Raw genomic sequence first — 26879 nt, 5'->3', positions numbered from 1 at the left:
TCTCTAAAGTAAAACCTTGATAATCCAGAGGGAATCAATCATCTGGACTGATGTCATGAGTTTCTTGTTTAAATAATGATGTATACCGACTTATTCTGTCATATTGATATGCTGGCATTGCTACAGGAGAGGATATCAGAAACCATTAATTAATGTCACAACGCGTTTTAAGATTGGCGGTATACGACAGGCACGACTGCCATCATCTGTTTCTTACACAACCTAAAAATTGAATCGATGCATATTTTGTCTATTCCCATAATCGCTGTGGCTCATTACTACGTAACACAACGATCACGAGTGACGTCATCCGGCTGACTGTTTTCTACTCATACATAACGCGACTCTCCACCACCAAAGACAGCCATATCTGTTGATTGTCAAGGTGGTGATGAAAATGCAAACTATCTGACATAAAACAACTTTTATTAAATACTCTAAAACCATAACGTTTCCACACAGACGAAGGCGAATTCAACTGAAACTCGAGAAATGTATCAATGAATTACAGACACATACACACTCGCACGCAGACACACTCACAGGCACACACGCCGACATACACGTACAGACACACACAGACACACCCACACACGTAGACCCAGTCGTCTAAGGCACCGCGATGGCTGTGGGTTCGAATCCCGGTTAGCCCCGATTATGTTTCTAGATTTGTCAGCACCATACCCGTGCTCGTGGGTTTCACCGAAGTGGTAAACGTCTGAGACCTGCATCACTTCAGGCTTTCCTCCCACATTAAGCTGACACGCCGTGATATAACTGGAATATTGTAAAAATCGGCGTTAAACCCAACTCACTCACTCACTCACTCATTTCCCCATGACATGTGAAGAGGGTAGATATTCTTGTGGGCGGATGTAAGTTCTTCACAGAACATAAGAATGCTCCAATAGTTACAAGACAACCGATATGTTTACACAAACAAAAGACTTCCTCGTCGTTTCATTGGTCCTAAGTAGTGTGATGTTGATGTCGTCAGCGGTGTAGTCATGGTTAGTAGATGTCGCCGAGGACACAGGACAGATGGGGAGGCATCACGTCGATTACTTTATGTATGTAGCTACAACACTTGATGTCTCCATGGAAACCATTGATCTAAATGAAGACGTTGGCGTAGCTGAGGGGGGATTCTGTTTTGAGCGGTCGAAGTTAACATGGCTCGTTTTCATTCCGTGCTCGCTGTTACAGGTAAGATTATTTAAACAATGTGTTGAGAATAAATGCAGGGAACGTGCACCACTGTAATATAGAATACTAAACGAGCTCCCGTGTAATACCAATTTTATGAAACGAGTGAATAGTTGTGTTTCATAAAATTGGTTTTACACGGGAGCTCGTTTAGTATTTTATTTATTACTTGCCATTTATAACGTTTTTAGAATTATACTGCTGAGTGAGAATAGGCTGACACCTACACGATCCATGGCATAATCCAATTGAGTTTAACACAATGATACTTCAAACACGTCAAAAGTTGAAACGTATGAATTTAATACCATACAACGGCCCACCTTTAGAATTCAGGCGTCTGTTCCACAAAATTATAGTAGCGTATGTATGTTTATTGAACGGGTGATCTCTTCACGGGCAAGTAATAAATTCTGATCCTCTATATCCATGTGTCACTGATTGGACCATGGCGTCACTCATCTGCGTCAATTCTACATTTGAAAGGGTATGAAAGCCTAGAAGGGACATTGTCGCACTGTCGCATCGCCAAAAAGCAAAAAGTGTTAAAATTAACGAAAGCGCGACAATGCGACAATATCCCTTCAAGGATTCCCTAAAAATGTGACTCTGAATGTCAGAAAATGAAAAATGATAGGTCGTTCGTGTCTTTCGAAAAACCGAAAGCGCTTCTCGGAACGAATTATTTTACATTTTAATCGTATTTACATCCACCGATGATTTGTTTAAAAAAAAAAATTCAATTAATGATCCCTTATTTTTGTGAAAGAGGTTCCTGCGTTGCATATTCTAAACACCAAGCATTTTGTATGGCTCAAGGCAGAGTTTGAACGCCTCAGTGGCCTAGTGGTACAGCGTTCGCCCGGAGAGTGGAAGGTCCTGGGTTGGATCCCGGGCCGCGTCATACCAAAAGACGTTAAAAGATAGTACTTGTTGTTACCCTGCCTGGCTCTCGGCATTAAGGGGCTAAAATAAGTACTGGTCAGCACGGAGTCAGTATACTGTGTCTGAGTGGGGTATTCATGTTAAACTGCGGCATGGTATCTCAGTGGGCTAGCACTATAAATCGGCATCAGTCCAGACTAGTTCAAGCAGCCACACACACACACACACACACACACACACACACACACACACACACAGATGCATGTCGCTATATAAGTGCTATCATCTTGAACGCGAGGTTAAACCCATTTCACCTCACGTCACCTCACCTCACCATGTAAAATTTCACATTTCCGTCATTAGATATACATGTATAAGGGCAGTGGCAACAAGGCTTTGAGGGAACACATTTAGCGTAGCTATCGCAAGGCCACTACGTCTTGCATGTCATCATCTTGGTGTCGTAATCAAGCCTCGACCTCTGTACCACGTCCTTCATCCAGTGAAGGACAAAACTGTTTCTTTCTGAAACCGCCAATTTCAGACAACTTTTTCCTTGACCCCACTGTTGTCTGTGGGGTAGTAAAAAAGAGATTGTTTTAATGAGGTCACGGGTCACGGTTTTAGGTCACGATTGTAATTGAATTGTCTAAATTCGCAGTAAAATTAAAACAATAGCGATTACAAATTCAACAAGACATATTCAACAGTGGTCTCATTTAGTAATTACAAGTTTTATATTATATCGAGGCTGAAATGTAGCGTGTTACACCCAGGCCTTCTCTTTGACACACTATGTATATTATTTAAACAGTATAGAAATTCAGTATCGGGAATATTGTCATTGTCACTTTTTAGTGTATAATCAGTCTTCCTAAAGTTTCTTGGAACAAACACTTCATAGATTTCTAACCTCCACATATACTACAGTTAACTACGGTTATTACGAACTCAAAAGGACCACTCATTTTAGTTCGCTATAACCGTAATTCGTTATAACCGTAGTTCGTTATAACCGTAGTTCGTTATAAGCATATATACAGCATACATGAAGCCAATGCCAGGGAGAAAAAAACAGTTCTCTATATCCGTCAGTTGGTTATAAGCCTGTTCCTTATAAATGTTTACTGTACTTATATTTTCATTAGCAGATTATCAACACAAGTTATAACATGGCGTGGGTTAGCATTAGGTATCCAATGTATTGACTAGGGGCTAGAAATGCTCGCTCTTAGCTTCAACATAGTCAGTGTCAAGGAAACTAAGGGGCAAAGGAATGATTGAGTGAGTTGAGTTTAACGCCGCTTTTAACAGTATTCCAGTTATATCGCGGCGTGTCAGCTTAATGTGGGAGGAAAGCCTGAAGTGATGCAGGTCTCAGACGTTTACCACTTCGGTGAAACCCACGAGCACGGGTATGGTGCTGACAAACCTAGAAACATAATCGGGGCTAACCGGGATTCGAACTCACAATCATAGGTTTCTGGCGTGCCAAAGGGACGCAACGTGCCATAGACGACTGGGCCACCCGTGCCCCAAGGGGCAAAGGAAAGTAGATAAATAAATACAGTAAACTACGTTTAGAACGAATACGCTTATAACGAACTGGCGGTTATAACGAAATGTGTTTTTGGTCCGGCCATCTGCTGTATATATGCTGTATATGTTTATAACGAACTACGGAACTAAAATTCATTTCGGCGGATACTCAAGACCGGTTATTTTGGACGTATTACATTTTATGTACTTGAAAATTGAAAGAACTTTTTTTTAAATTGCATTATGTCTTTAACCATCACCCATTTCTGTAACACTTTGTAAAACGTAATCTGCGGGTGGGTAGTTTTGCTTTAAAATAATTGGAACAATGAAGACTCGGGTAAAATTGTGCCGAAAACAGCAAACTTATTGATATCACCATTATTTAGTGATCCATTCCTATAATTTTCACCGACATTTTGCCTTTTACCCCCAATGGAATCTGTTTCGGCGGATAATCGAGACTGGTTATTCTCAGGCTTTGCCGTTTTTTAATTAATATAAGCTTATTTGTTTGACTTATTTCACCTGGCCTTTGTAGTTAGTAGCTCGCCATTAGTGATAACTAGTTCATGTATTATTGACTTGTTAATGTGTGGTCTTGTTGTTGGGAGTATAGAGAAGAAGTGGAGCGGAACCAATCAATCTAATAAAATATGTGTACGAGGGCGGGGGAACAATACCCGCTTAGCGGCCCGCTGCTGATGGCATCAGAGTCCATACAAACACTGTCCTGTTCGTGCATGACACACCGAGAAGGCTTTGGGTCAGTAGGCCGGGACGCATCAGAAGTAGACCGTGACAGGGAGACATTATATTAGCTTAAAAAATAAAAGAATTGGTTCTCAGGCAATGACTTTTGAAAATAAAGTGCCGGTGGCGGTGTTTGGGTTTTTCTTTTAGCTTGTTCAAACTAGTATGTAACAAAATAAACAGTTGTGTACCATCAATCTTGGAAAGGGCTCCCTATATGAACAAGCATACAAACTCCTGTTGCCACCATGACTATAACACCAGATGCACAGTAAAGCAGTGTGCATGTAAAGGGAAGTAACTGTGTGCTCTATTGGACCGCATTGTCTTTAAGTATCATGGGTTTTTTTTAGTGTGTTTTTTTTAAATGGAAATGAAAACGAAGCGTGCAGCTGACTTGATGATGCGCGCGGCGCCTGAGAACCAAGACTATTATTTTTTTAGCCTTGATGTTATGAATCGATCAAACGTATACAGCCGAACATCGTTGTGTTGAACTCGTAGAGACCAGGGGGAAAGTTCGAGTTATCCGGGGTTCGAGACAACCAACCAACATCAGTGTGGCGTGTGGACGTTGTTTTATTCTGAACAGTTCGAGTCTTTAGGGAATGTTATGATTAATTTGGATATGTTGGACTCCCAAATAAGTTCGAGACAACTAGTTCGACAGATGCGAGTATAAATGATGATAAACATAGACAGATTTCGCAGAAACCTGAAGGTGAGTTCGAGACAACAGGGAAATCGACATAACGAAGTTCGACTGTAGTTTGGTCCTTGTGGCAAATATTGAATAGAATTTCTTGGGCCCATATAGCTGCAGCATCTAATAGCTCATTCCAATTACTAGTATTTATTTTTAAGTCTAATTAATCATATTTAAATCTAATTAAAACTAATTAATCTTGTGACCTTTGTATGGTATCAAATAAACTGCCGGTTAAAAGAGCGTATACGCCATGTTTGATGGTGGCTAAAAATGAAACAAACAGGAAATAGAGATTAGATGTATTTGATACGGGCATCATAGCTGGGCCTTTGACCTTCAGTTTGCAGTGTTTTGGTAACTGTGACTACAAGTGACGATTCAACTACGAGGGGCGTTAAATAAGTTTTGCAACTTCAATATTTATATAAGACCAAGTCGCAGAATATCTTTTGTACTTTTATTTTTCAATATAACCCCCGTTCACCCCAATACACTTATTCCATTTGTCTTTCAAGCTTCTAATACCACTTTTATAGAAATCCGCAGATTGGCCCTCTAACCACGCCTCTGTGGCAGCCTTTATATCCTCGTCATCCTGGAAGCGTCTTCCACGTAGGGCAGATTACATTTGCCGGAACAGGAAATAGTCACTGGGGGCTAAGTCTTGGATATAGGGTGGGTGATTTAACTGTTCGAATCCACATACACATATGGCGGCCACATGCGATCATGGATTTTTTTTGCTTTGCATCCCTCCTTAGTAAGGAACTTTATTACAGCGCGTTGTTCATGTTTGGGAGAATCAATGATTGTGACCACCCTTAGGTGAATACAGCCATCACATCTAACTTATTGTTGTGTCTGGAACTTGTTATGACACGTGTCAACCTGATGTTATGACTAGTGTCACACCTGCCACAAGTTGACATTGTTTGTGTGAACACAAATGCCCAAGTTGCAAAACTTATTGAACGCCCCTCGTATATTATAAGCATGTTGTGCAAGACAAAATAGGGAATGGAATTGTCATCATTTTTGTCACTGAATCATCAAATTTGGAAATACCCGCCACCTGTATACCATAAAACTTTACTTTACGTGAGCCTTTAATGTTGTCACCATTATCAAGAAGTGTAGAAAAGGATTTTGGGACATGGCAAATTGTTGTTGGTGTTTCAACAGAAAGGATGTGTCAAAGTATTCTGTTACAGTAAACTACGTTTATAACGAACACGCTTATAACGAACAGACGGATATAACGAAATGTCTTTTAGTCCTGTTTGCTATTTACAGGCTGTATATATGCTTACTACAATTTAACTATTATTACGAACTAATATTAGTGGTCCCTTTTAGTTCGTTATAACCGTATAGAACTGTATTTTATTTTCCAGGTATTGTGTTGTGCATAGCCCTGTGCGAAGGTGCGGTAACCGACTGTGTCAACGCCAACAGCTGTAATGGACACGGCACGTGCCCCAGCCCCTGTTCAGCTCCGTGCACGTGTACTGGTGGCTACGGCGGCCACGACTGCACTATCCGTGAGTGTTCATTACCTTGACCGTCGTTACAAGATTGGTTTGTTGTTTAACGCCGCATTCAACAATGTTCCAGCTATATGACGGCGGTCTGTAAATAATCGAGTCTGGACCAGACAATCTAGTGGTTGATATCATGAGCATCGATCCACGCAATTGAGATCGATGACATGCATCAACTAAGTCAGCGAGCCTGACCATCCGATCCCGTTAGTCGCCTTTTACGACAAGCATAGTCGCCTTTCACGGCAAGCATGGGTTGCTGAGGACCTATTCTATCCCGGAATTTTCACGGGTTGGTCGTTACATGAACACCTGGTGTCATCACTGAGTGGACCCGTCGGTATCCCAATTGCATGGATCGATGCGCATGATGTCAATCCCTGGATTGTCTGGTCCAGACCCGATTATTTACAGATCGCCTTCATATAGCTTGCATATTGCTGTGTGCGGCGTTAAACAACACACAAACAAACAAATATCGATGTGTCAGGGGATGCGGGAGAAAGCCCTTAGTTTAGCAGGGCTTAAATTGAAAACGTTATACAACGAATGCGACCATTATCAGCTCTGTTTCATCCGCAGTGCAAAGATTTAGTCATCTTTAGTCATCTTCTGTTGCAGCACCCATCTGCTCTGCAGCCGGAGGTGAGTGTGGTGCCAACGGTGTCTGTACAACGTCATCAAGCCCCTATGTCTGCACCTGCACCAACGGATACTCGGGCCCAAAGTGTACCGTAGGTAAGGAAAAGCATTTTGTTCAATTATGAGTGAAGGGGCGGGTTTAACGCATTTGACGTAGTATCTCAGTCATGTCCCTGCCGATCAATTTCATATGACGTCGGTCGTTGCTTATGCAAACTAGTGCGGTGGCAGACCTGGGGTCCATACCTCACCACTCGCCCCTTTCCGTAACTGCAAGAAGACTGGTTCCCCTCATTCGTCACCACTCGTCCCTTTCCGTAACCTGCAAGAAGACTCGTCCCCCTATCGATGAATGTTATGTGCGAAAATACGACAAACCAATCAGAATGCGCGTATGATTTCAAACTCTTCGTCAAAGAATCCCTCAGAAATAATTTAGGACTTTACATCCGTCTTGCATCTAAAAATATACCCAAGACAAAGTTAAATGTGTTCAATCATACTGTAAAAACTCGCATGTCCCGATGTGCTTTAAATTGCATCTGAAATATATATAATATACGAGGAAAGATATGTGAACCATTACGGAACCCGGTCGCAAAAATGGCCACGAGAGGGGCACGAGTCGCTATTCGGCTTGTCCCGGAGTTGTTCACGAATGACCTAGGGTCATCTTGGAGAATCTTTGATTCCAACTTACAAGTCCCCCGGCGTGATATTGCCGGAATATTGCTAAAAGCGGCGTAAAACCACGTCCACTAACTCACTCACTAACATATCTAACGGTCGCAACTCGTTAAGCGTCATTATCGTAGTCAAGTCGTATCAACTTTTTTAGTCCATGAACTTTGCTATAACCAACTGATTTTTACAGCCCCCGTGTGCACTGCTGCCGGAAACCAATGTGGTACTAATGGCGACTGCAGAACGTCGCCCAGTCCATACTCCTGTTCCTGCCGCAACGGCTACACAGGGGCACTGTGTACCATAGGTAATATCGCGACGCCTTCACTCTCATTACGTTTGTTGGTTTGTTGTTTAACGCCGCAATCAGCAATATCCCAGCTATATGACGGCGGTCTGAAAATAATCGAGTCTGGACCAGACAATCCAGTGATTAATATCATGAGCATCGATCCACGCAATTGGGATCGATGACATGCATCAACCAAGTCAGCGAGCCTGACTACCCGATCCCGTTAGTCGCCTTTTACGACAAGCATTGTCACCTTTTACAGCAAGCATGGGTTGCTGAAGACCTATTCTACCCCGGAATCTTCACGGGTCTTCACTCTCATTACGTTAGATTGATAGCGAGCATCTCATTGGGTAGTGCACTGGTCTGCTTATCTTTCATGGGAAGAAATAAGATCGACAAAACGTGTCCTGACGTAAATATACCATACTGCCGTAAGAATATCTGAAAGAAATTTAGAAGTGATACACATAAAGAAGAGAATATATGGATGTCATCTTCTTTATTATGATGAACACAACGTTTTGTTGAAGGAGTAAGCATATACTCCGAAACGTTGTGTTCCTCATAATAAAGAAGTTGACATCCATATATTCTCCTCCTTATCTGAAAGAAAGTCTTGGCTGAGGATATTTATCGGAATGTGTACACGGGGCAAACTCACTGGATTGTCTGGTCCTGGCTCGATTATTTACAGACCACCGTCATTTAGGTGGAATATTGCTCAGTGCGGCGTTAAACAACAAACAAACAAATAAACAAACAAACAAACAAACAAACAAAAAATTGATCCTTCAACTTAGGCGTTGTTTAAATTTAAGCTTGCGATCTTTCTATCCCATTTGTTTTGACACTGTTGTCGTTATTTTGATTGTGTTGTTAATTACAATTGTTGAACATATTTGATTGAACGTATACTGTAAAGTTAATAATCCCAACAGTTTCAACATAAGTCGGCGATTGTACTACCTTTGTATCACCTTTGTACCATGTACCATGTACCATGTATCTCTCCTATCTTATCTACAGCCCCCCTGTGCACTGCTGGCGGAAACCAATGTGGCACTAATGGCGTCTGTAGGACCACCTCCACTCCCTATGTCTGCGTCTGCTCGAACGGATACTCAGGGCTGACCTGCTCCATAGGTATATCTACAGTACATCTCTGGAATCAAATGAAATGATTTGTGTGTGTTGAAATGCAATGATTACTGGTTCCTCAAAGTTGACGTTTTAATGACGACACGTGTGTCACTTCCATAAATAGGACCCGTGAAGATCCGGGGTAGAATAGGTCTTCAGCAACCCATGCTTGCCGTAAATGGCGACTATGATTGTCGTATGAGGCGAGTAACGGGTTTTGGTGGTCAGGCTCGCTGATTTAGTTGATGCATGTCATCGTTTCCAAATTGCGTAGATCGATGCTCATGATGTCAATCACTGGATTGTCTGGTCCAGACTCGATTATTTACAGACCGCCGTCATATAGCTGGAATATTGCTGAGTGTGGTGTTAAACAACAAACAAACAAACTTCCACAAATAGAAATTATTATACTAGCATGTGTGTCGTACTGATTTCACGAACGAGTGTCAGAATGTTTGCATTTCCCGAGCGATAGAGATAGTAATACATGAGTGAGTGAGTGAGTGAGTATGGTTTTACGCCGCTTTTAGCAATATTCCAGCAATATCACGGCGGGGGACACCAGAAATGGGCTTCACACATTGTACCCATGTCGGGAATCGAACCCGGGTCTTCGGCGTGACGAGCGAACGCTTTAACCATTAGGCTACCCGACCGCCCTAGTAATACATGAATACTTACACCAGTTTCGAAAATCAGTTTGACACAGACCCGAGTGTAATAATTTCTTTATAAACCATTATTTGTTAATCCTTTTGAAATCCTCTCAGAAGAATCACGACAAAACCAAAACCACAAGTGTCGCAAAGACGTCAATAGTCATTTCTTATGTGACGTCATTCCGCCCTACGTCACAATAGGATTCGAATGACGTCAACAGTGCCGTCTGGATGTCGTAAAGAATACACTGGTGCGCGTGAAGTGATATTTGCAGAAGTACACGTACGATTCTTTTTAGCTCGGTTATTTCTATTTCGGGTAGCCTAGTGGTTAAAGCGTTAGCTCGTCACGCCGAAGACCCGGGTTCGATTCCCGACATGGGTACAATGTGTGAAGCCCATTTCTGGTGTCCTCCGCCGTGATATTGCTGGAATATTGCTAAAAGCGGCGTAAAACCACACTCACCCACTCTTTTGATATTAACAATTCCTAGGTGGTTGTTGGTGTGAGACGTTTGTGTTTATATTTACAGCCCCGGTCTGCACTGCTACCGGAAACCAGTGCGGCGCTAAAGGAGTCTGCAGGACCTCCATTACTCTACCACACATCTGTTCCTGTTCCAATGGATATACAGGAACACTGTGTAACATAGGTAAAGTAACTCAACGTCCTCTCTCGTTGGGATCAAATCTCACTGTGTACTCGATTCCGGGGTAGAATAGGTCTTCAGCAACCCATGCTTGCCGTAAAAGGTGACTATGCTTGCCGTAAAAGACGACTAACGGGATCGGGTGGTCAGACTCGCTGACTTGGTTGATGCATGTCATCGATCCCAATTACGTGGATCGATGCTCATGATATAAATCACTGGATTGTCTGGTCCAGACTCGATTATTTACAGACCGCCGTCATATAGCTGGAATAGTGCTGAGTGCGGCGTAAAACAAACAAACAAACCAACCACTGTGTATTCAATGTGTGCAGTGATGCGTTGTGACGCTCGTGCAGTGATGCGTTGTGACGCTCGCAACAAGCGAAATCTGCTGTTGACATTTCGTCATATTTGGGACATCAGTAACAACTCCTCTATCGTCGTTGGTGAACAAGACCGCCTCCGTTGTGAAGTGGTAGAGCGTCCGCCCGGAGAGCAGAAGGTCGGGGTTCGATCCCCGATCGCGTCCTACCAAAAGACGTTAGAAATGGTACTTGTTGTTACCCTGTCTGGCGCTCGGTATTAATGGGCTAAAACAAGGACTGGTCGGCTCGTATACTGTGTCTGAGTCGGGTATTCATGTTAAACTGCAGCATGGTATCTCAGTGTGCTAGCACAATAAAATCGGCATTAGTCCGGACTAGTACAAGCAGCCACACACACGTGCATGTTCGTTGCTATATAAGTACAACAATCTTGAACGCAACTTTAAACCCGATTTCACCCCACCTCGTTGGTGCCCCAAGATTAAAAAATATGTGCATATTTAAGTGAGTGAGTTATTATTTAACGTCATATCGGCATTTATCAGCCATGTAGCGATGAGTTGTCCGTAATTGATGGTATAACCTTCTCAGCATCACTTACACTTTCTCCATCTTCAGGGGTGAACAGGGGGCACAGGGGGCAGAGGGGGCACGGGTGGCCAAGTCGTCTAAGGCGCCGCGATTCGCTGTGCAGAGTTGCGTCCCTTGGGCACGCCAGAAACCTATGATTGTGGGTTGGAATCCCGGTTCACCCCGATTATGTTTCTAGATTTGTCAGCACCATACCCGTGCTCGTGGGTTTCACCGAAGTGGTAAACGTCTGAGACCTGCATCACTTCGGGCTTTCCTCCCACATTAAGCTGACACGCCGCGATATAAATGGAATACTGTTAAAAGCGGTGTTAAACCCAACTCACTCACTCACACTCATGGGTGAACAGATCTATTGTGTATATTTACAGCCCCCGTCTGCTCAAGTGGCGGAAGTCAGTGTGGCGGCCATGGCAGCTGTACCGTGTCCTCCTCTCCCTACGTCTGTACCTGCAGGGACGGATACACAGGGTCACTATGTACCACAGGTAAGGGAAGGTACATTGACACACATTGGTGTCGAAAGACAAAGGATATGACATGTATTCGTTACTGTTATCTCAGCAAATACTTTCGAATGGCGATAAATAAGCCTATACATAAGCCAAAGTGTGTTGTTCGCCTTCAGGTGAATTCACATTCATTCATGAGCTTAAAGATGCCCCCGACGCTGTATCTCAATTGACAGACAAAATGGCAAACAGTGGGAAAGATAGATGTGGTTACCTCAATACCCCAAGTTGCTCGAAATGTTTGGCTAATGAAAAAGTGTAATTTCTCGACTTGGGTACAAGTACCCTCAAACTGGTGGGGGGGGGGGGGGGGGGGGGGGGGGGCAATGAGACCTGGGTGAGTGAGTGAGTGTTTCTAGGTTTGTCAGCACCATACCCGGGCTCGTGGCTTTCACCGAAGTAAACGTCTGAGGGCTCTCCTCCCACATTAAGCTGACACGCCCTGATATAACTGGAATATTGTTAAAGTGGCGTTAAACCCAAATTCACTCACTCACTTATAACCTTCTCGACATCAAATACACCACCTCTACAGACGTTGGTGAGACAAAATGTTATGTATATTTGCAGCCCCCATCTGCTCAAGTGGCGGAAGTCAGTGTGGCGGCCATGGCAGCTGTACCGTGTCCTCCTCTCCCTACGTCTGTACCTGCAGGGACGGATACACAGGGTCACTATGTACCACAGGTAAGGGAAGGTACATTGACACACATTGGTGTCGAAAGACAAAGGATATGAGTGAGTGAGTGAGTTGGTTTTAACGCCGCTTTTAACAGTATTCCAGTTATATCGCGGCTTGTCAGCTTAATGTGGGAGGAAAGCCCGAAATGATGCAGGTCTCAGACGTTTACCACTTCGGTGAAAGCCACGAGCACGGGTATGGTGCTGACAAACCTAGAAACATAATCGGGGCGAACCGGGATTCGAACCCACAATTATAGGTTTCTGGCGTGCCCAAGGGACGCAACTCTGCACAGCGAATCGCGGCGCCTTAGACGACTTGGCCACCCGTGCCCCCTAAGGATATGACATGTATCCAGCACTGGTGGGGTAGTCTAGTGGTTGAAGCGTTGGCTGGTCACGCCAAAGACCTTGGTTCGATTCCCCATATGGGTACAATGTGTAAAGCCCATTTTCTTGTGTACGTGATATTGCTGGAATATTGCCAAAAGCGGCGTAAAAGCATACTCACTCACTCCCATTACTGGTATCTCAGAAAATATTTTCAAAGAAACAAATAAAGTTGTCCATAATTGATATTTTAACCATCACAACATCACTTACACTCCTCCATCCTCGACGCTGAACAGATCTATTGTGTATATTTGCAGCCCCCATCTGCTCAAGTGGCGGAAGTCAGTGTGGCGGCCATGGCAGCTGTACCGTGTCCTCCTCTCCCTACGTCTGTACCTGCAGGGACGGATACACAGGGTCACTATGTACCACAGGTGAGGGGACAGTGTGTTCATAATAAAAATAATGTTAGGCTATTTATATTGCGCATATTTCCATACCACTCACGGGCATGCTCAAAGCGCTATTATTACCCTGGTCACTGGATCAGTGTTAACCCAAGAATCATTCTCAGCTCCCTGGGGAGAATACAACCCAAGCTGCCTGAAGGTTAACAACCACATTGCCATATCGCGTACCCTTTTACAGACGGAGGTGAATTCGACCGAAGGACGAGTAACTTATCAATGAGTTCCAATCAGGAAAGTAGTCCGTCATAATCTGACCTCAGGTCATCACCATGGAGGAGCCAATCAGGGATCTGGAATTCGTTTTCACACATATGCTTCATACCAGTTATCTCAAATGGGTTTCTCACCCAAAGGTGTGTAAGAAAAAGAAAAAATCTACGATATCAAATGACAGGCACAGAGGTTTCAGCCACATAAACAATGTGCATGTCGGTACTTCTTGCATTGTGGTTGCCCCGAGATTAAAAAGTTGTCCCAAACATTGTTATATTTTTTTTTTATGTTTAAACACATTTTGTCCATAATTGATATTGTAACCTTCTCAACATCACTTACACTCCTCCATCCTCGACGCTGAACAGATCTATTGTGTATATTTACAGCCCCCATCTGCTCAAGTGGCGGAAGTCAGTGCGGCGCTCATGGCAGCTGCACCGTGTCCTCCTCTCCCTACGTCTGTACCTGCAGGGACGGATACACAGGGTCACTATGTACCACAGGTAAGGGGACAGTGTGTTCATAATAAAAATAATATTAGGCTATTTATATTGCGCATATTTCCATACCATTCAGGGGCATGCTCAAAGCGCTATTATTACCCTGGTCACTGGATCAGTGTTAACCCAAGAATCATTCTCAGCTCCCTGGGGAGAATACAACCCAAGCTGCCTGAACGTTAACAACCACATTGCCATAGTTCATTCAAACTGGCATCAACAGACTGACTGGGGCTGTGTTACTGTCATACAGCGGTGTCAACTAGGAACACTTACTGTAACAAGATGTCATGGTGATCTCTGTAGGGTCTAACACATTGTGGTGGATGTTTTTGAAAAACTGAAAAAAGTGATGTTTGACTGGCGGCATTAATAGGATGTCTCTTCCGCGATGGCATCCTCTTACCCTTACCTACTGTTGTCTGCATGGACTTTCATCTGACGCTGTTCCAATTGTCTTCACAGCCCCCATCTGCACTGCTGCCGGCAACCAGTGTGGCACTAATGGCGTCTGCAGGACCACCTCCACTCCCTACGTCTGTGTTTGCTCGAACGGATACAAGGGCAACCTGTGTACCATAGGTACTGTTACGATACTAGGGCTGGGATGGGTCCAAATATACTACCCGGGTACCCACCACCCTATTACCCGACCCTACCCGGTACCCGCTGTAGATATTTAGAGATAGGTACAAACTGTACAATGTGGAAATGTTTGACCGTAGCCCTGGCAAAATGTATTTAGATACACGTGTAAGACGATCCGCTCTTGCATACACTGAAGTTTAATGCATAAAGTTTTAGTTTTATTCAAACATATAAAAGTCAGAAGGAATGGGTGCATTGTCAGAAAGAAATAGGATATTAGTGACGTATAGTGTAACCATAGAGTTTTAGATAATTTTTGTCATCAAACAATATATATCACGTGACTAACCACGGGTCCGGGTAGTCCTGTGGGTATCCGGGTCCTACTCAGGACCCACCCGACCCGGGTACCTGACTAACCCGTCCCAGCCCTATACGATACATCCACTCTCAGCGGGATCCAATGCAGAGACTTGCATGTCTACTCACCCAGTAAAGTTTGAAAGGCAATATGTCATCGTCACATTTGCTTTGACACCAGGGTGATATTGTGTCACTGAGGTTATATTTACAGCCTGAACTCAAAGCATGCTCTAAGCACTTAGACATTTATTACCCTGGTCAGTGGATCAGTGTGCACTTAACAATCATTCTCAGCTCCCTGGGGAGACTACAACAAGTTTATCATGTTGTTATTTCTTAGAAACATCTGTGGCCATTAAATTGTTTTGAAAACGTTTCATATACAGTAAACTAAGGTTATAACGAACACGCTTATAACGAAATGACGGATATAACGAACTTACTTTTTTGGTCCCGACAATTTGCTGTAGTTATGTTGTATATGTGCTTATAACGAACTACGGTTATAACGAACTCAAAACAGTAGTCCCTTTGAGTTCGTTATAACCATAGTTTACTGTACTTCATTAAACCACGTTCGGGGCTCATGATAAGTTGGCAATGCTTCCACTTCAGCACCATTCTGCACAGCATCAGGAAGCCAGTGCGGGATCAAGGGAGGATGCAACACCTGCTTGAGCACCTACGCCTGTCAGTGTTATTCTGGGTACGGAGGGGGCACCTGTTCAGCAGGTAAGGATGTACTTCAACACCTACGCCTGTCAGTGTTATTCTGGGTATGGTGGGGTCACCTGTTCAGGCGGTAAGGATATACTTGAGCACCTACGCCTGTCAGTGTTATTCTGGGTATGGAGGGATCACCTGTTCAGCAGGTAAGGATATACTTGAGCACCTACGCCTGTCAGTGTTATTCTGGGTATGGAGGGGTCATCTGTTCAGCAGGTAAGGAAGTACTTGAGCACTTCGCCTGTCAGTGTTATTCTGGGTATGGAGGGGGCACCTGTTCAGCAGGTAAGGAAGTACTTGAGCACCTACGCCTGTCAGTGTTATTCTGGGTATGGAGGGGGCACCTGTTCAGCAGGTAAGGATGTATTTGAGCACCTATGTCTGTCAGTGTTATTCTGGGTATGGAGGGGGCACCTGTTCAGGCGGTAAGGATATACTTGAACACCTACGCCTGTCAGTGTTATTCTGGGTATGGAGGGATCACCTGTTCAGCAGGTAAGGATATACTTGAGCACCTACGCCTGTCAGTGTTATTCTGGGCATGGAGGGGTCACCTGTTCAGCAGGTAAGGAAGTACTTGAGCACTTCGCCTGTCAGTGTTATTCTGGGTATGGAGGGGTCACCTGTTCAGCAGGTAGGGATATACTTGAGCACCTACGCCTGTCAGTGTTATTCTGGGTATGGAGGGGTCACCTGTTCAGCAGGTAAGGAAGTACTTGAGCACTTCGCCTGTCAGTGTTATTCTGGGTATGGAGGGGTCACCTGTTCAGCAGGTAAGGATATACTTGAGCACCTACGCCTGTCAGTGTTATTCTGGGTATGGAGGGGGCACCTGTTCAGCAGGTAAGGATGTACTTGAGGACTACGCCTGTCAGTGTTATTCTGAGTACGGAGGGGTCACCTGTTTAGCAGGTAAGGATGTACTAGAGCACCTACGCCTGTCAGTGTTATTCTGGCTACGGAGGGGTCACCTGTTCAGCAGGTAAGGATGTACTTGAGCCGAACAATAAGAGTGAGTTGGGTTTAACGCCGTGACAGCTTAATGTGGGAGGAAAGCCCGAAGTGATGCAGGTCTCAGACGTTTATCACTTTGGTGAAAGCCACGAGCACGGGTATGGTGCTGACAAACATAGAAACATAATCGGGGCAAACCGGGATTGGAACCCACAATCATAGGTTTCTGGTGTGCCCAAGGGACGCAACTCTGCACAGCGAATTGTGGCACCCTAGACGACTGGACCACCGATAAGGCACATCGCAGAGACTCTTATAGACTGTTAATGTTTCCTCATGATCATTTCTACATTTGAACAAATGCTACTATCCCTTTTCGTGTATATAACAATTCCCCGTGAAGATCCGGGTTAGTAGTGGTCTTCAGCAACCCATGCTTGAAGTAAGATGGACTAACGGGATCGGGTGGTCAGGCTCGCTGACGGTTGATGCATGTCATCGTATCCCACTTGCGTAGATCGATGTCAATCACTGGTTTGTCTGGTCAAGACTTGCTTATTCACGGACCGTCGTCATTTAGCTTGGACTATTGCTGAGTGCGGCTTTGATCAACACACAAACAAACAAACAAACAAACAAACAAACAAACAAAAATCACCTTTTATATGTCCGTTATAATACTGTACTGAGACATGAATGTGAATAAGTACAAGCCACTCTTTCCAGGCTTTAGTGTACAATTACTGAAACGACACTATGTACATGACATTCGGACAGACACATATTTTGTTAAAGGCTTGACGACAAACGAGATCCGGTGGTCAGGCTCGCTGACTAGGTGCATGCATGTCATCGTATCCCAATGTCTGCAACAAACACACACACGCATGTCTGCATCAAACACACACGCATATCTGCATCAAACACACACGCATATCTGCAACAAACACACACACACTCATGTCTGCATCAAACACACACTCATGTCTGCAACAAACACACACTCATGTCTGCATCAAACACACACGCATATCTGCAACAAACACACACGCATGTCTGCATCAAACACACGCATATCTGCAACAAACACACACACGCATATCTGCAACAAACACACACGCATGTCTGCAACAAACGCACGCATATCTGCAACAAACACACACGCATGTCTGCAACAAACACGCACACGCATGTCTGCAACAAACACACACGCATGTCTTCAAAAACACACACACGCATGTCTGCAACAAACACACACGCATGTCTTCATAAACACACACACGCATGTCTTCATAAACACACACACGCATGTCTGCAACAAACACACACATGTGTCTATAACAAATACACACAAGCGTGTAACAAACACACTCATCTCTATAAGAAACAAACAGCTCTATTCAAACACACGCAACTCTAGCCAAACACCACATGTCTATAACAAACACACGTAGCTTTATAACAAACATGCACACACAGCTATATAACAAACATGCACATATTTATAACAAACACATACAGCTTTATAACAAACACACAGCTCTATAACAAACACACAGCTCTATCACAAACAAAGAATTACAAAGACAGTCTAAGCACTGACGTTGATCAGCATGATATATGTCAGTATGTCATTTCTTGTACAGAATTTCAGAGCCAAATACTTGTAATTTTCAACAGCATCATTGTAATGATTTGAGGACGTTCTTCACATAACTCATTATTTTTCTTTCAGACTTCATGCGTGTGTAATTTTTGTACAAGGTAAAATTTGTTCATATGAAAAAAAAAAAATGAAAAAAAAATGATGTAGATTCTATATGCAAATATGCTGATTGTGCACTATTTTCCAGCGCCTCCGTGCAGCCCCCGAGGAAGTGAATGTAAGAATGGAGGATGGTGCGACACTTCAACATTCCCCTACAAGTGCACCTGTCTTGCAGGTTTCACTGGAACCACGTGTCGTAAGTCACTTGCTACATTCTGCTCAAAATCCGGACCGCCTCCGTGGTCTAGTGGTAGAGCGTCCGCCCGGAGAGCGGAAAGTCCGGGGTTCGATCCCCGACCGCGTCATACCAAAAGACGATAAAAGATGGTGCTTGTTGTTACCCTGTCTGGCGCTCGGCATTAAGGGGCTAAAACAAAGACTGGTCGACTCGGAGTCAGTATACTGTGTCTGAGTGGGGTATTCATGTTAAACTGCGTCGTGGTATCTCAGTGAGCTAGCACTTTAAATCGGCATCAGTCCGGACTAGTACAAGCAGCCACACAAACACACACACACGTACATGCACGTCGCTATATAAGTGCAATAGTCTTGCACGCGACGTTAAACCCAATTTCACCTCACCTCACCTACTCAAAATCCATTCTCGAGATACGTACAAGGCAAATTGACAACGACTCATTTCATCCAAATACCTCACAAAAGTAGAAAGAATAGTTCCAAATCCCCGTTAACATCCGGGTAAGCATTGGTCTTTAGCAACCCTTGCTTGTGAAGATCCGGGTTAGAATTGGTCTTCAGCAACTTATGTTTGGTAGTCAGGGATCTGGTGGTCAGACTCGCTGACTTGGTTGATGCCTGACATCGTTTCCCAATTGCATGGATCTATGCTCATGATGTCAATCACTGAATTGTCTGGTCCAGACTCGATTATTTATAGATCGCTGTCAAGCAGCTGGAATATTGCTGAGTGCTGCGTTAAACTAACAAACAAACAAATCGTACCCCTAATGCATGGAACGATGCTCATGATGTCAACCACTGGATTGTCTGATCCAGACTCGGTTATTTACAGATCGCTGTCATATAAATGGAATATTGCCGAGTATTGCGTTAAACAATAAACAAACATTACTGTTTACGAAACAAATTTTGATTCAATGCATGATTTGATTGTTACTAAAAACATGCATGTTATTCGTTTCTTTCAGTCACGTGGTCATGGTCAAGTGGCAGTCACGTGACAATCTTCCTGGGCCCCCTCGTCGTCTCTGCATTGTCGAGTCTGTTCTTGGCGCAGTTCTAATGGCCGCACACCTTAAACAATGGAATGGTCAACTGACTATCTAAGTTTCTGAAAATATCCACTGTAAGGTATATTTTGGGCCGATTCTTTTCGTCCTTTATGCCAAGCTGGTGGGTCGACTGAAAATTCGCGTCGATCATGAACTTCTTGCTGGAAGTACAGCTTTCATCAAGCATGAAATACCTCAGGGTCCGTCTGGCGTTACTCTCCGTATGGAACAGCAGGTTATAACCATCGTCAAGAAATGCTACTTCTATCTGAGAAATGTGTGAAGCCCATTTCTGGTGTGGCCCGCCGTGATATTGCTGAAATATTGCTAAAAGCGGCGTAAAACCAAACTCACTCACTCACTCTATCTGAGAAACAAAGGCAGCTATCTGAATCTTCTCAGTGATACATCTGCAGCAGCGCTAAGATCGCTCGTTCTGGCAAGGAAAGAGATAGAGTGTGTGTGGTTTCACGCCAAATTTAGCAATAATCCAGCAATATCACGGCGGGGCACACCAGAAATGGGCTCAAACTGCAGCACCCATGTCGGAATCGAACCTGGGTCTTCCGCTTGACGAGCGAACGCTTTAACCACTTGGCTACCCTATTGTCCCTTCTGGCGAGGAGCATCAGCAGAGCAAGTACGCCATCTTTTGAAGATCCAGAACAATACTGCTCGCATTGTGACCAGAACACTCTACTGGTAAAGGACCTTAACTGGCTTCCTTTGCAAACAAGGAGTCGACTTCAAAGTGCTGATCTCACTTATCAATGTGTGAATGGCATAGTGTCTAGATGTCTAAACTAGCGAATGAGTACTACCCAGCTAGATCTCTTAAGACCCGTGAAGATCCGGGGTAGAATAGGTCTTCAGCAATCCATGCTTGCCGTAACAGGCGACTATGCTTGTCGTAAAAGGCGACTAACGGATCATCATGCTCGTTTACTTGGTTGATGCATGTCATCGTACCCCAAATGCATGGCTCGATGCTCATGATGTCAATCCCTGGATTGTCTGGTCCAGACTCGATTATTTACAGACCGACGTCATATAGCTTGAATATTGCTGTGAGCAGCGTTAAACGACACACAAACAAACACGACTTCGACTTCGAAGTGTTGTATCTCACTTATCAATGTGTGAATGGCATAGTATCGAGATATCTAACCTAGCGAATGAGTACCACCCAGCAAGATCTCTTAAGTCAAGTTCTCAACACGAGCTTGTTCCGGAGTCCAAATTAAAACATTTGGATGTTGGTCATTCGCTCACAACATTGGACGAATGAGAGGAATGCACATATGTATGGCCCTTCTGTTCATCTGTCTGGCACTCCCAAAGGAGTTAGAACAATGACCATAACATGAAACTCGTATTACCCCCACCCTACAATAAACAGATACATTGTATGCATTTGTTTGTTATGAAGAGAATAATACATTTATGCCAATAGGTATCGTCCTGTGATCCAGCCTTGCCTCTGGAAACTTAGATCCTGGATCATAACATGGAAACGGTTCAGATGTTTATGCTACATTTGTATCTAGAGAAGTACACGTTCATGCTGTCGGATTTGCAATCCACCTATTTTAAATGTTGACAGTCAAGATTACAAAATATTTTCAGTATTAAATACATGTACATTGCAAATGTATAATTTGTCATGACTGCGTAAATATCCAGGTGAGCGATACAGGCCCTGTGGGCTTCTTGTTATTATTATTGTTGTTGTTGTTGTATTCACCTATTCTATTTTAAATGTTGACAGTCAAGATAACGAAATATTTGCAGTATTATATACATGTACATTGCAAATGTATAATTTGTCATGATTGCGTAAATATCCAGGTGAGCGATACAGGCCCTATGGGCCTCTTGTTGTTATTGTTGTTGTTGTGTTTGTTGTTTGTTGTTGTTGTGTTGTTGTCGTCGTCATCATTTGTTTCGATGTCCGTTCTGATGGTCACCAAATTAGAGACAACCATGGCAACACTTGTAATTGGTGTATTGTTTCTGTTCTGATCCCACCCTGTTTATTAAGAAAGAAACTGCTCCTCATCTGTAAATTAGCCTGATGATGTGTAGAGTTACTGACGTAAGTGGGTTGTTCCACTGAAATAAAGGATACGGTTCAAGACAAACGGCATGTTTGTGGTATTTTGTATCATATTGGACTTTGGGAGATGGGTAGCCAACTCGTCCAAGGCGCCGTAATTAGCTGTGCAGAGTTACGTCCCTTGGGCACGCCAAAAACCCGATTCACACAGATTATGTTTCTAAGTTTATCAGCACAATACCGTGCTCGTGGGTTTCACCAAAATGTTTGTTTGTATGGCATCATGAGCATCGATCTACGGGATCAATTGGGATACGATGACATGCGAGCCTGACCACCCGATCCTGTTAGTCGACTCTTACGGCAAGCATGGGTTGGCTGAAGGCCTATTCTACCTCGGATCTTCACGGGTCTTCGCCAACATGGTTTTCTCTCCAGATGAAGTTGACAAGCCGTGATATAACGGCATGGAATACTGTTCAAACCGGTTTCAAACCAATAACTCCTGCATTCATATTGCACTTGGGGCCGTCGGGTAGCCTTGTGGTTAAAGCGTTCGCTCGTCACGCCGAAGACCCGGGTTCGATTCCCGACATGGGTACAATGGGTGAAGCCCATTTCTGGTGACCCCCGCCCTGATATTGCTGGAATATTGCTAAAAGCGGCGTAAAACCATACTCACTCACTCACGTTGCACCTAACGTCGCTTTCAACAGTATGTCACCGCGTGTCCGCTTAATATGGGAGTAAAATCCGAATTGATTAAAGTATAAGTGGTTTCCTAATTTATCGGTCCACCAAGGGGTTCTAGCCAGCGATCACTGGATTCTGGCATGCCAAGGGGAGGCAACTCATCTAAATACAGCGACATGTGTATACGACCCGTGAAGATTCAGGGTTGAATAGGTCTCCAGTAACCCATGCTTGCTGTAAAAGGGACTAACGGGATTGGGTGATCAGGCTCGCTGACCTGGTTGATGCATGTCATCGTATCCCAATTGAATGGATCGATGCTTATGAAGTCAACCATTGGATTGTCTGGTCCAGACTCGATTATTTACAGACCGCTGTCATATAGCTGGAATATTGCTGAGTGCTGCTTGAAACAACAAACAAACAAACATGTGAACATCATCATCACGTCGATGTGATGTAATCATCCGCATTATCCGGACTCGCGAAATGTGGGTTTTCATCGAAGTACCACGGGGTAAATCGAACCCAGACCTTCGGCGTGAAAAGCGAACGCTTTAACCATTAAGCTACCCCACCACACCAGATATGTCAGTCAGTAACCGTTGATAAACTGCCGGGAAGTTTAGTTCAGTACAGATGCTGGGAAGCAAGGTTTGAACCCACGATATGGAGTTCCCATGTAATACATCTTTAATCCATACTAATCAGTAAAACACCGTCGCCATTCTGGCGAGTCCTAAAAGCGATATTTATCATAACGGATTGGATACAGAGCGCATTGGATAATCGAATATGTGTGGAATTTTTCAGCGACGAATTAATATTCCTCCGAACGCAATCATCCGTTGTTTTTTTTCCATTTTGAAACAAGCCATTGCCTGCGTCTTGTGCAATGAGTCTAGCGCAATATAAGTGGTAATACCAAGGTTCCGTCCGTCCGTCCGTCCGAAAACTTTGTCCGCGCGATTTCTCTTAAACTATTCAGTGGATTCATCTCAAACTTAGTACATATAATCTGTGTCATATGGAGGGGTGCAGTCAAAAGAAGAAAAAATGTTTTTATTAATTTTTCATTTTTTTAATGAATTTTTCAAACCCTAACGTCCGTCCGAAAACTTTGTCCGCGCGATTTCTCTTAAACTATTCAGTGGATTCATCTCAAACTTAGTACATATTATTCTTTGTCATATGGAGGGGTGCAGTCAAAAGAAAGAAATTGTTTTTATTAATTTTCCATTTTTTAATGATTTTTTTCAAACCCTAACCCTATCCTCGCTATTTAATTTGAAACTACTGACACACTAGGCGGGTCGGGGGTATTAGTGAGCCACGCTCACGTTTTTTTCTTGTTTTATAATTAGTGCCTTATCTTGACATGTAACAAGAATGAATCTTGTCCCGATGTGCAATCATCGTGTTTACAAATGTTCATTCTAAAACAAGGGAGAAACATACTGTATTAAAGTGGGATATAATGTGCAAGTATTGACGCGGATACCAATAACACGATCTAGTAGGTACACAAGTATGTCTGCAGAATGAAGCATGTACATAATAGTATGCAGAAACATTGAAGCACGCATGTGCCCCATTCGTCACCACTCGCCCCTTTCCGCAACCTGTAAGTAGACTCGTCCCCCTATCGATGAATGTTATGTGCGAAAATACGACAAACCAATCAGAATGCGCGTATGATTTCAAGTTCTTCGTCAAAGAATCCCTCAGAAATATGTTTTTATTTTACATATGTCTTGCATCTAAAAATATACCCAAGACACAGTTAAATGTGTTCAATCATACTGTATAATTCCAAATGTCTCGATGTGCTTTAAATTGCATCTAAAATATATATAATATATGGGGAAATAAATGTGAACCATTACGCAACGAGCTGACAATTGTTTTAGGTGTGCCCGTCTGCGCTAAGACGGAACCCGGTCGCAAAAATGGCCATGAGAGGGGCACGAGTCGCTATTCGGCTTGTCCCGGAATAACACGAGTTGGGTCATGAATGGCATGTGCCCATGCAGCCCAAAAGACATGAGACACTAAAAACATTTTTTTTAATAATTCTTTTTATTTCAATTCAGTAGACATATATCGGTAATATAGGTACATGAGGTATATAAGTGTATCAATTCATAGGATCTTAAAACATGATCACGATATGCGTAATATACATATTTTGGATTAACTGATATATTATATTAGTGAGTGCGTAGGTGAGATTTTACGCCGCTTTTAGCAACATTCCAGCAATATCATGGCCGGGAACACCAGAAATGGACTTCACACATTGTACTAATAAGATGGCTGTTAATTCTTTCCATTTTCTGTCATATTTATTCATGCTATTTTTCATTTCAATTATTTTTCTATTTTACATAGATTTCAATATTTTTTATGAAGAAGAAAGTATATGGTGTTTTCTCAATGCTTGACTGTGAGTGTAGACACTTAAAACATTATAGGCACCAGGCCCGTTACCCCCCGTCAGGATAAGAGAGACTCACGCCATGACAGTCTATATGAATGATCACCATACATTCCTTGACACTGTTAATTTTCATTGAATGTAGACAGATCAGGGGATGGCAAGTTTCAAACACTATATTACCATGTACTATGAACGCCACTAAATAAAAATGTGAGGTGAGGTGAAATGGGGTTTAACGTCGCGTCCAAGATTATTGCACTTATATAGCGACGTGCATGTACGTGTGTGTGTTTGTGTGGCTGCTTGTACTAGCCCGGACTGATGCCGATTTATAGTGCTAGCTCACTGAGATACCATATGCCCAGTTTAACATGAATACCCCACTCAGGCACAATATACTGACTCCGAGCCGACCAGTCCTTGTTTTAGCCCCTTAATGCCGAGCGCCAGACAGGGTATCAACAAGTACCATCTTTTAACGTTTTTTGTTATGACGCGGCCGGGGATCGAACCCCGGACCTTCCGCTCTCCGGGCGGACGCTCTACCACTAGACCACGGAGGCGGTCTAAATAAAAATGTAATACAGATATAGACTCATCTTATACTACTTAGATTTCCTTACAACCTTATTTTATACTTCAGTTGTTAATCATTATCAGATATCAACAGTACATTCACACAATTAACACAATGTTTAAGCTACAGCCTTCGTTTATGTGCTATGGAAAAAAAAAAAGTTGAAAAATAGTGTACTCGCGTATTTCATAATTGATACTGAACACATCCTCCCCCGTCCATTAGTGAAACTGAGGATAAACAGCTCACACACTCATGTGTTAGAAGATTACATTTCCTGAGGTAATGCGCAGTGACTTATTACATTAAACAGATGAAATTCCTAAATATCATTTACTTTAACTAATACGCCATGCGTATATATGCATGTGTAGAGCATATAGGATTTGAGGTGATGAAAATATCAACTTCGTCAGGTCACTCGCATGATGAAATAAACATGTTATTGGAGAGAATCGACCCTCACCATTGAAAATAATGGCTCTGTGAATAAGCCCCCTTATGCCATGAAATTCCTTCCTGCGGACCTGTGTATGGCTGTATGGTAGGAGGCGAGACCCGACAACAGATAGTGTCGTCCGTTTCGAGTGAAAGAGCAGTCTCGATGTCCCATGTCATCAATGGCACTGATAAAGAATCTCCACGAGAGACAAGTCAAAAGACAAAACTGAAAAGCATATTTATTGATATATAGCCTAAACATGTAAACTTGGTTTCGTAGCAAATACTCTGCATAATTGTAGATGTTAGCCAATGGGGTGAGAGGGGATGAACATTTCTCCTTGTGAAAATTTGCTGATAAGAAAATAATCGATGTGAAAAAGTGTTTGTGGTGTGATATGGGGTGTTGTGGGGCGGTTTAGGGTGTTTTTCCTACGGGCCTCGAGTAACAGAAACATAACGAAAGAAAAAACATTTCTACTAGATTCTGTTTACTCTGGGTGTCTTACTATTTTCTCCAAACGCGCAGGTCCTTTATTCCACGTCTTTGTTAAAATATCACTGAAAGAGTCGTAAAATCCTTTTCATCTCGCCACGAACTTCCGTATCACAGCTGAAGGGACTTGGCCTTGTCCGGATAACCGGACTTCGCGCATGCGCAAATGAAAGGCGGTTTGTTTGG

The 26879-nt window shown here is 43.3% G+C and overlaps 1 protein-coding gene across 1 annotated transcript; it reads left to right on the top strand.

The window, feature by feature from the left end:
- The first annotated feature begins 1042 nt into the window (after positions 1-1042).
- Positions 1043-20946, top strand: LOC124151634 (adhesive plaque matrix protein 2-like). The gene is made up of 14 exons (XM_046524199.2): positions 1043-1206; positions 6487-6633; positions 7255-7371; positions 8150-8266; positions 9281-9397; positions 10590-10709; positions 11998-12114; positions 12709-12825; positions 13470-13586; positions 14225-14341; positions 14804-14920; positions 15905-16021; positions 18823-18933; positions 19907-20946. The coding sequence occupies exons 1-14, from the start codon at positions 1173-1175 to the stop codon at positions 19999-20001; spliced, it is 1560 nt and encodes a 519-aa protein (XP_046380155.2). The 5' UTR covers positions 1043-1172; the 3' UTR covers positions 20002-20946.
- Positions 20947-26879: the final 5933 nt, after the last annotated feature.

The sequence above is a fragment of the Haliotis rufescens genome, unplaced genomic scaffold, assembly GCF_023055435.1.
Source record: "Haliotis rufescens isolate VD_foot unplaced genomic scaffold, xgHalRufe1.0.p SCAF_33, whole genome shotgun sequence".
Lineage (NCBI taxonomy): Eukaryota > Metazoa > Mollusca > Gastropoda > Lepetellida > Haliotidae > Haliotis > Haliotis rufescens.
The sequence above is the reverse complement of the archived record's forward strand: the minus strand, read 5'-3'. Positions and strand labels throughout refer to the sequence as shown.

What these genes read in the sequence shown, in the direction of transcription:
- LOC124151634 (XM_046524199.2), top strand. Translation starts at nt 1,173, where the DNA reads ATGGCTCGTTTTCATTCCGTGCTCGCTGTTACAG. An exon ending in GGGCCCAAAGTGTACCGTAG is followed by an intron (nt 7,372 to 8,149) that starts GTAAGGAAAAGC and finishes TGATTTTTACAG; the next exon opens with CCCCCGTGTGCACTGCTGCC. An exon ending in AGGGTCACTATGTACCACAG is followed by an intron (nt 13,587 to 14,224) that starts GTGAGGGGACAG and finishes GTATATTTACAG; the next exon opens with CCCCCATCTGCTCAAGTGGC.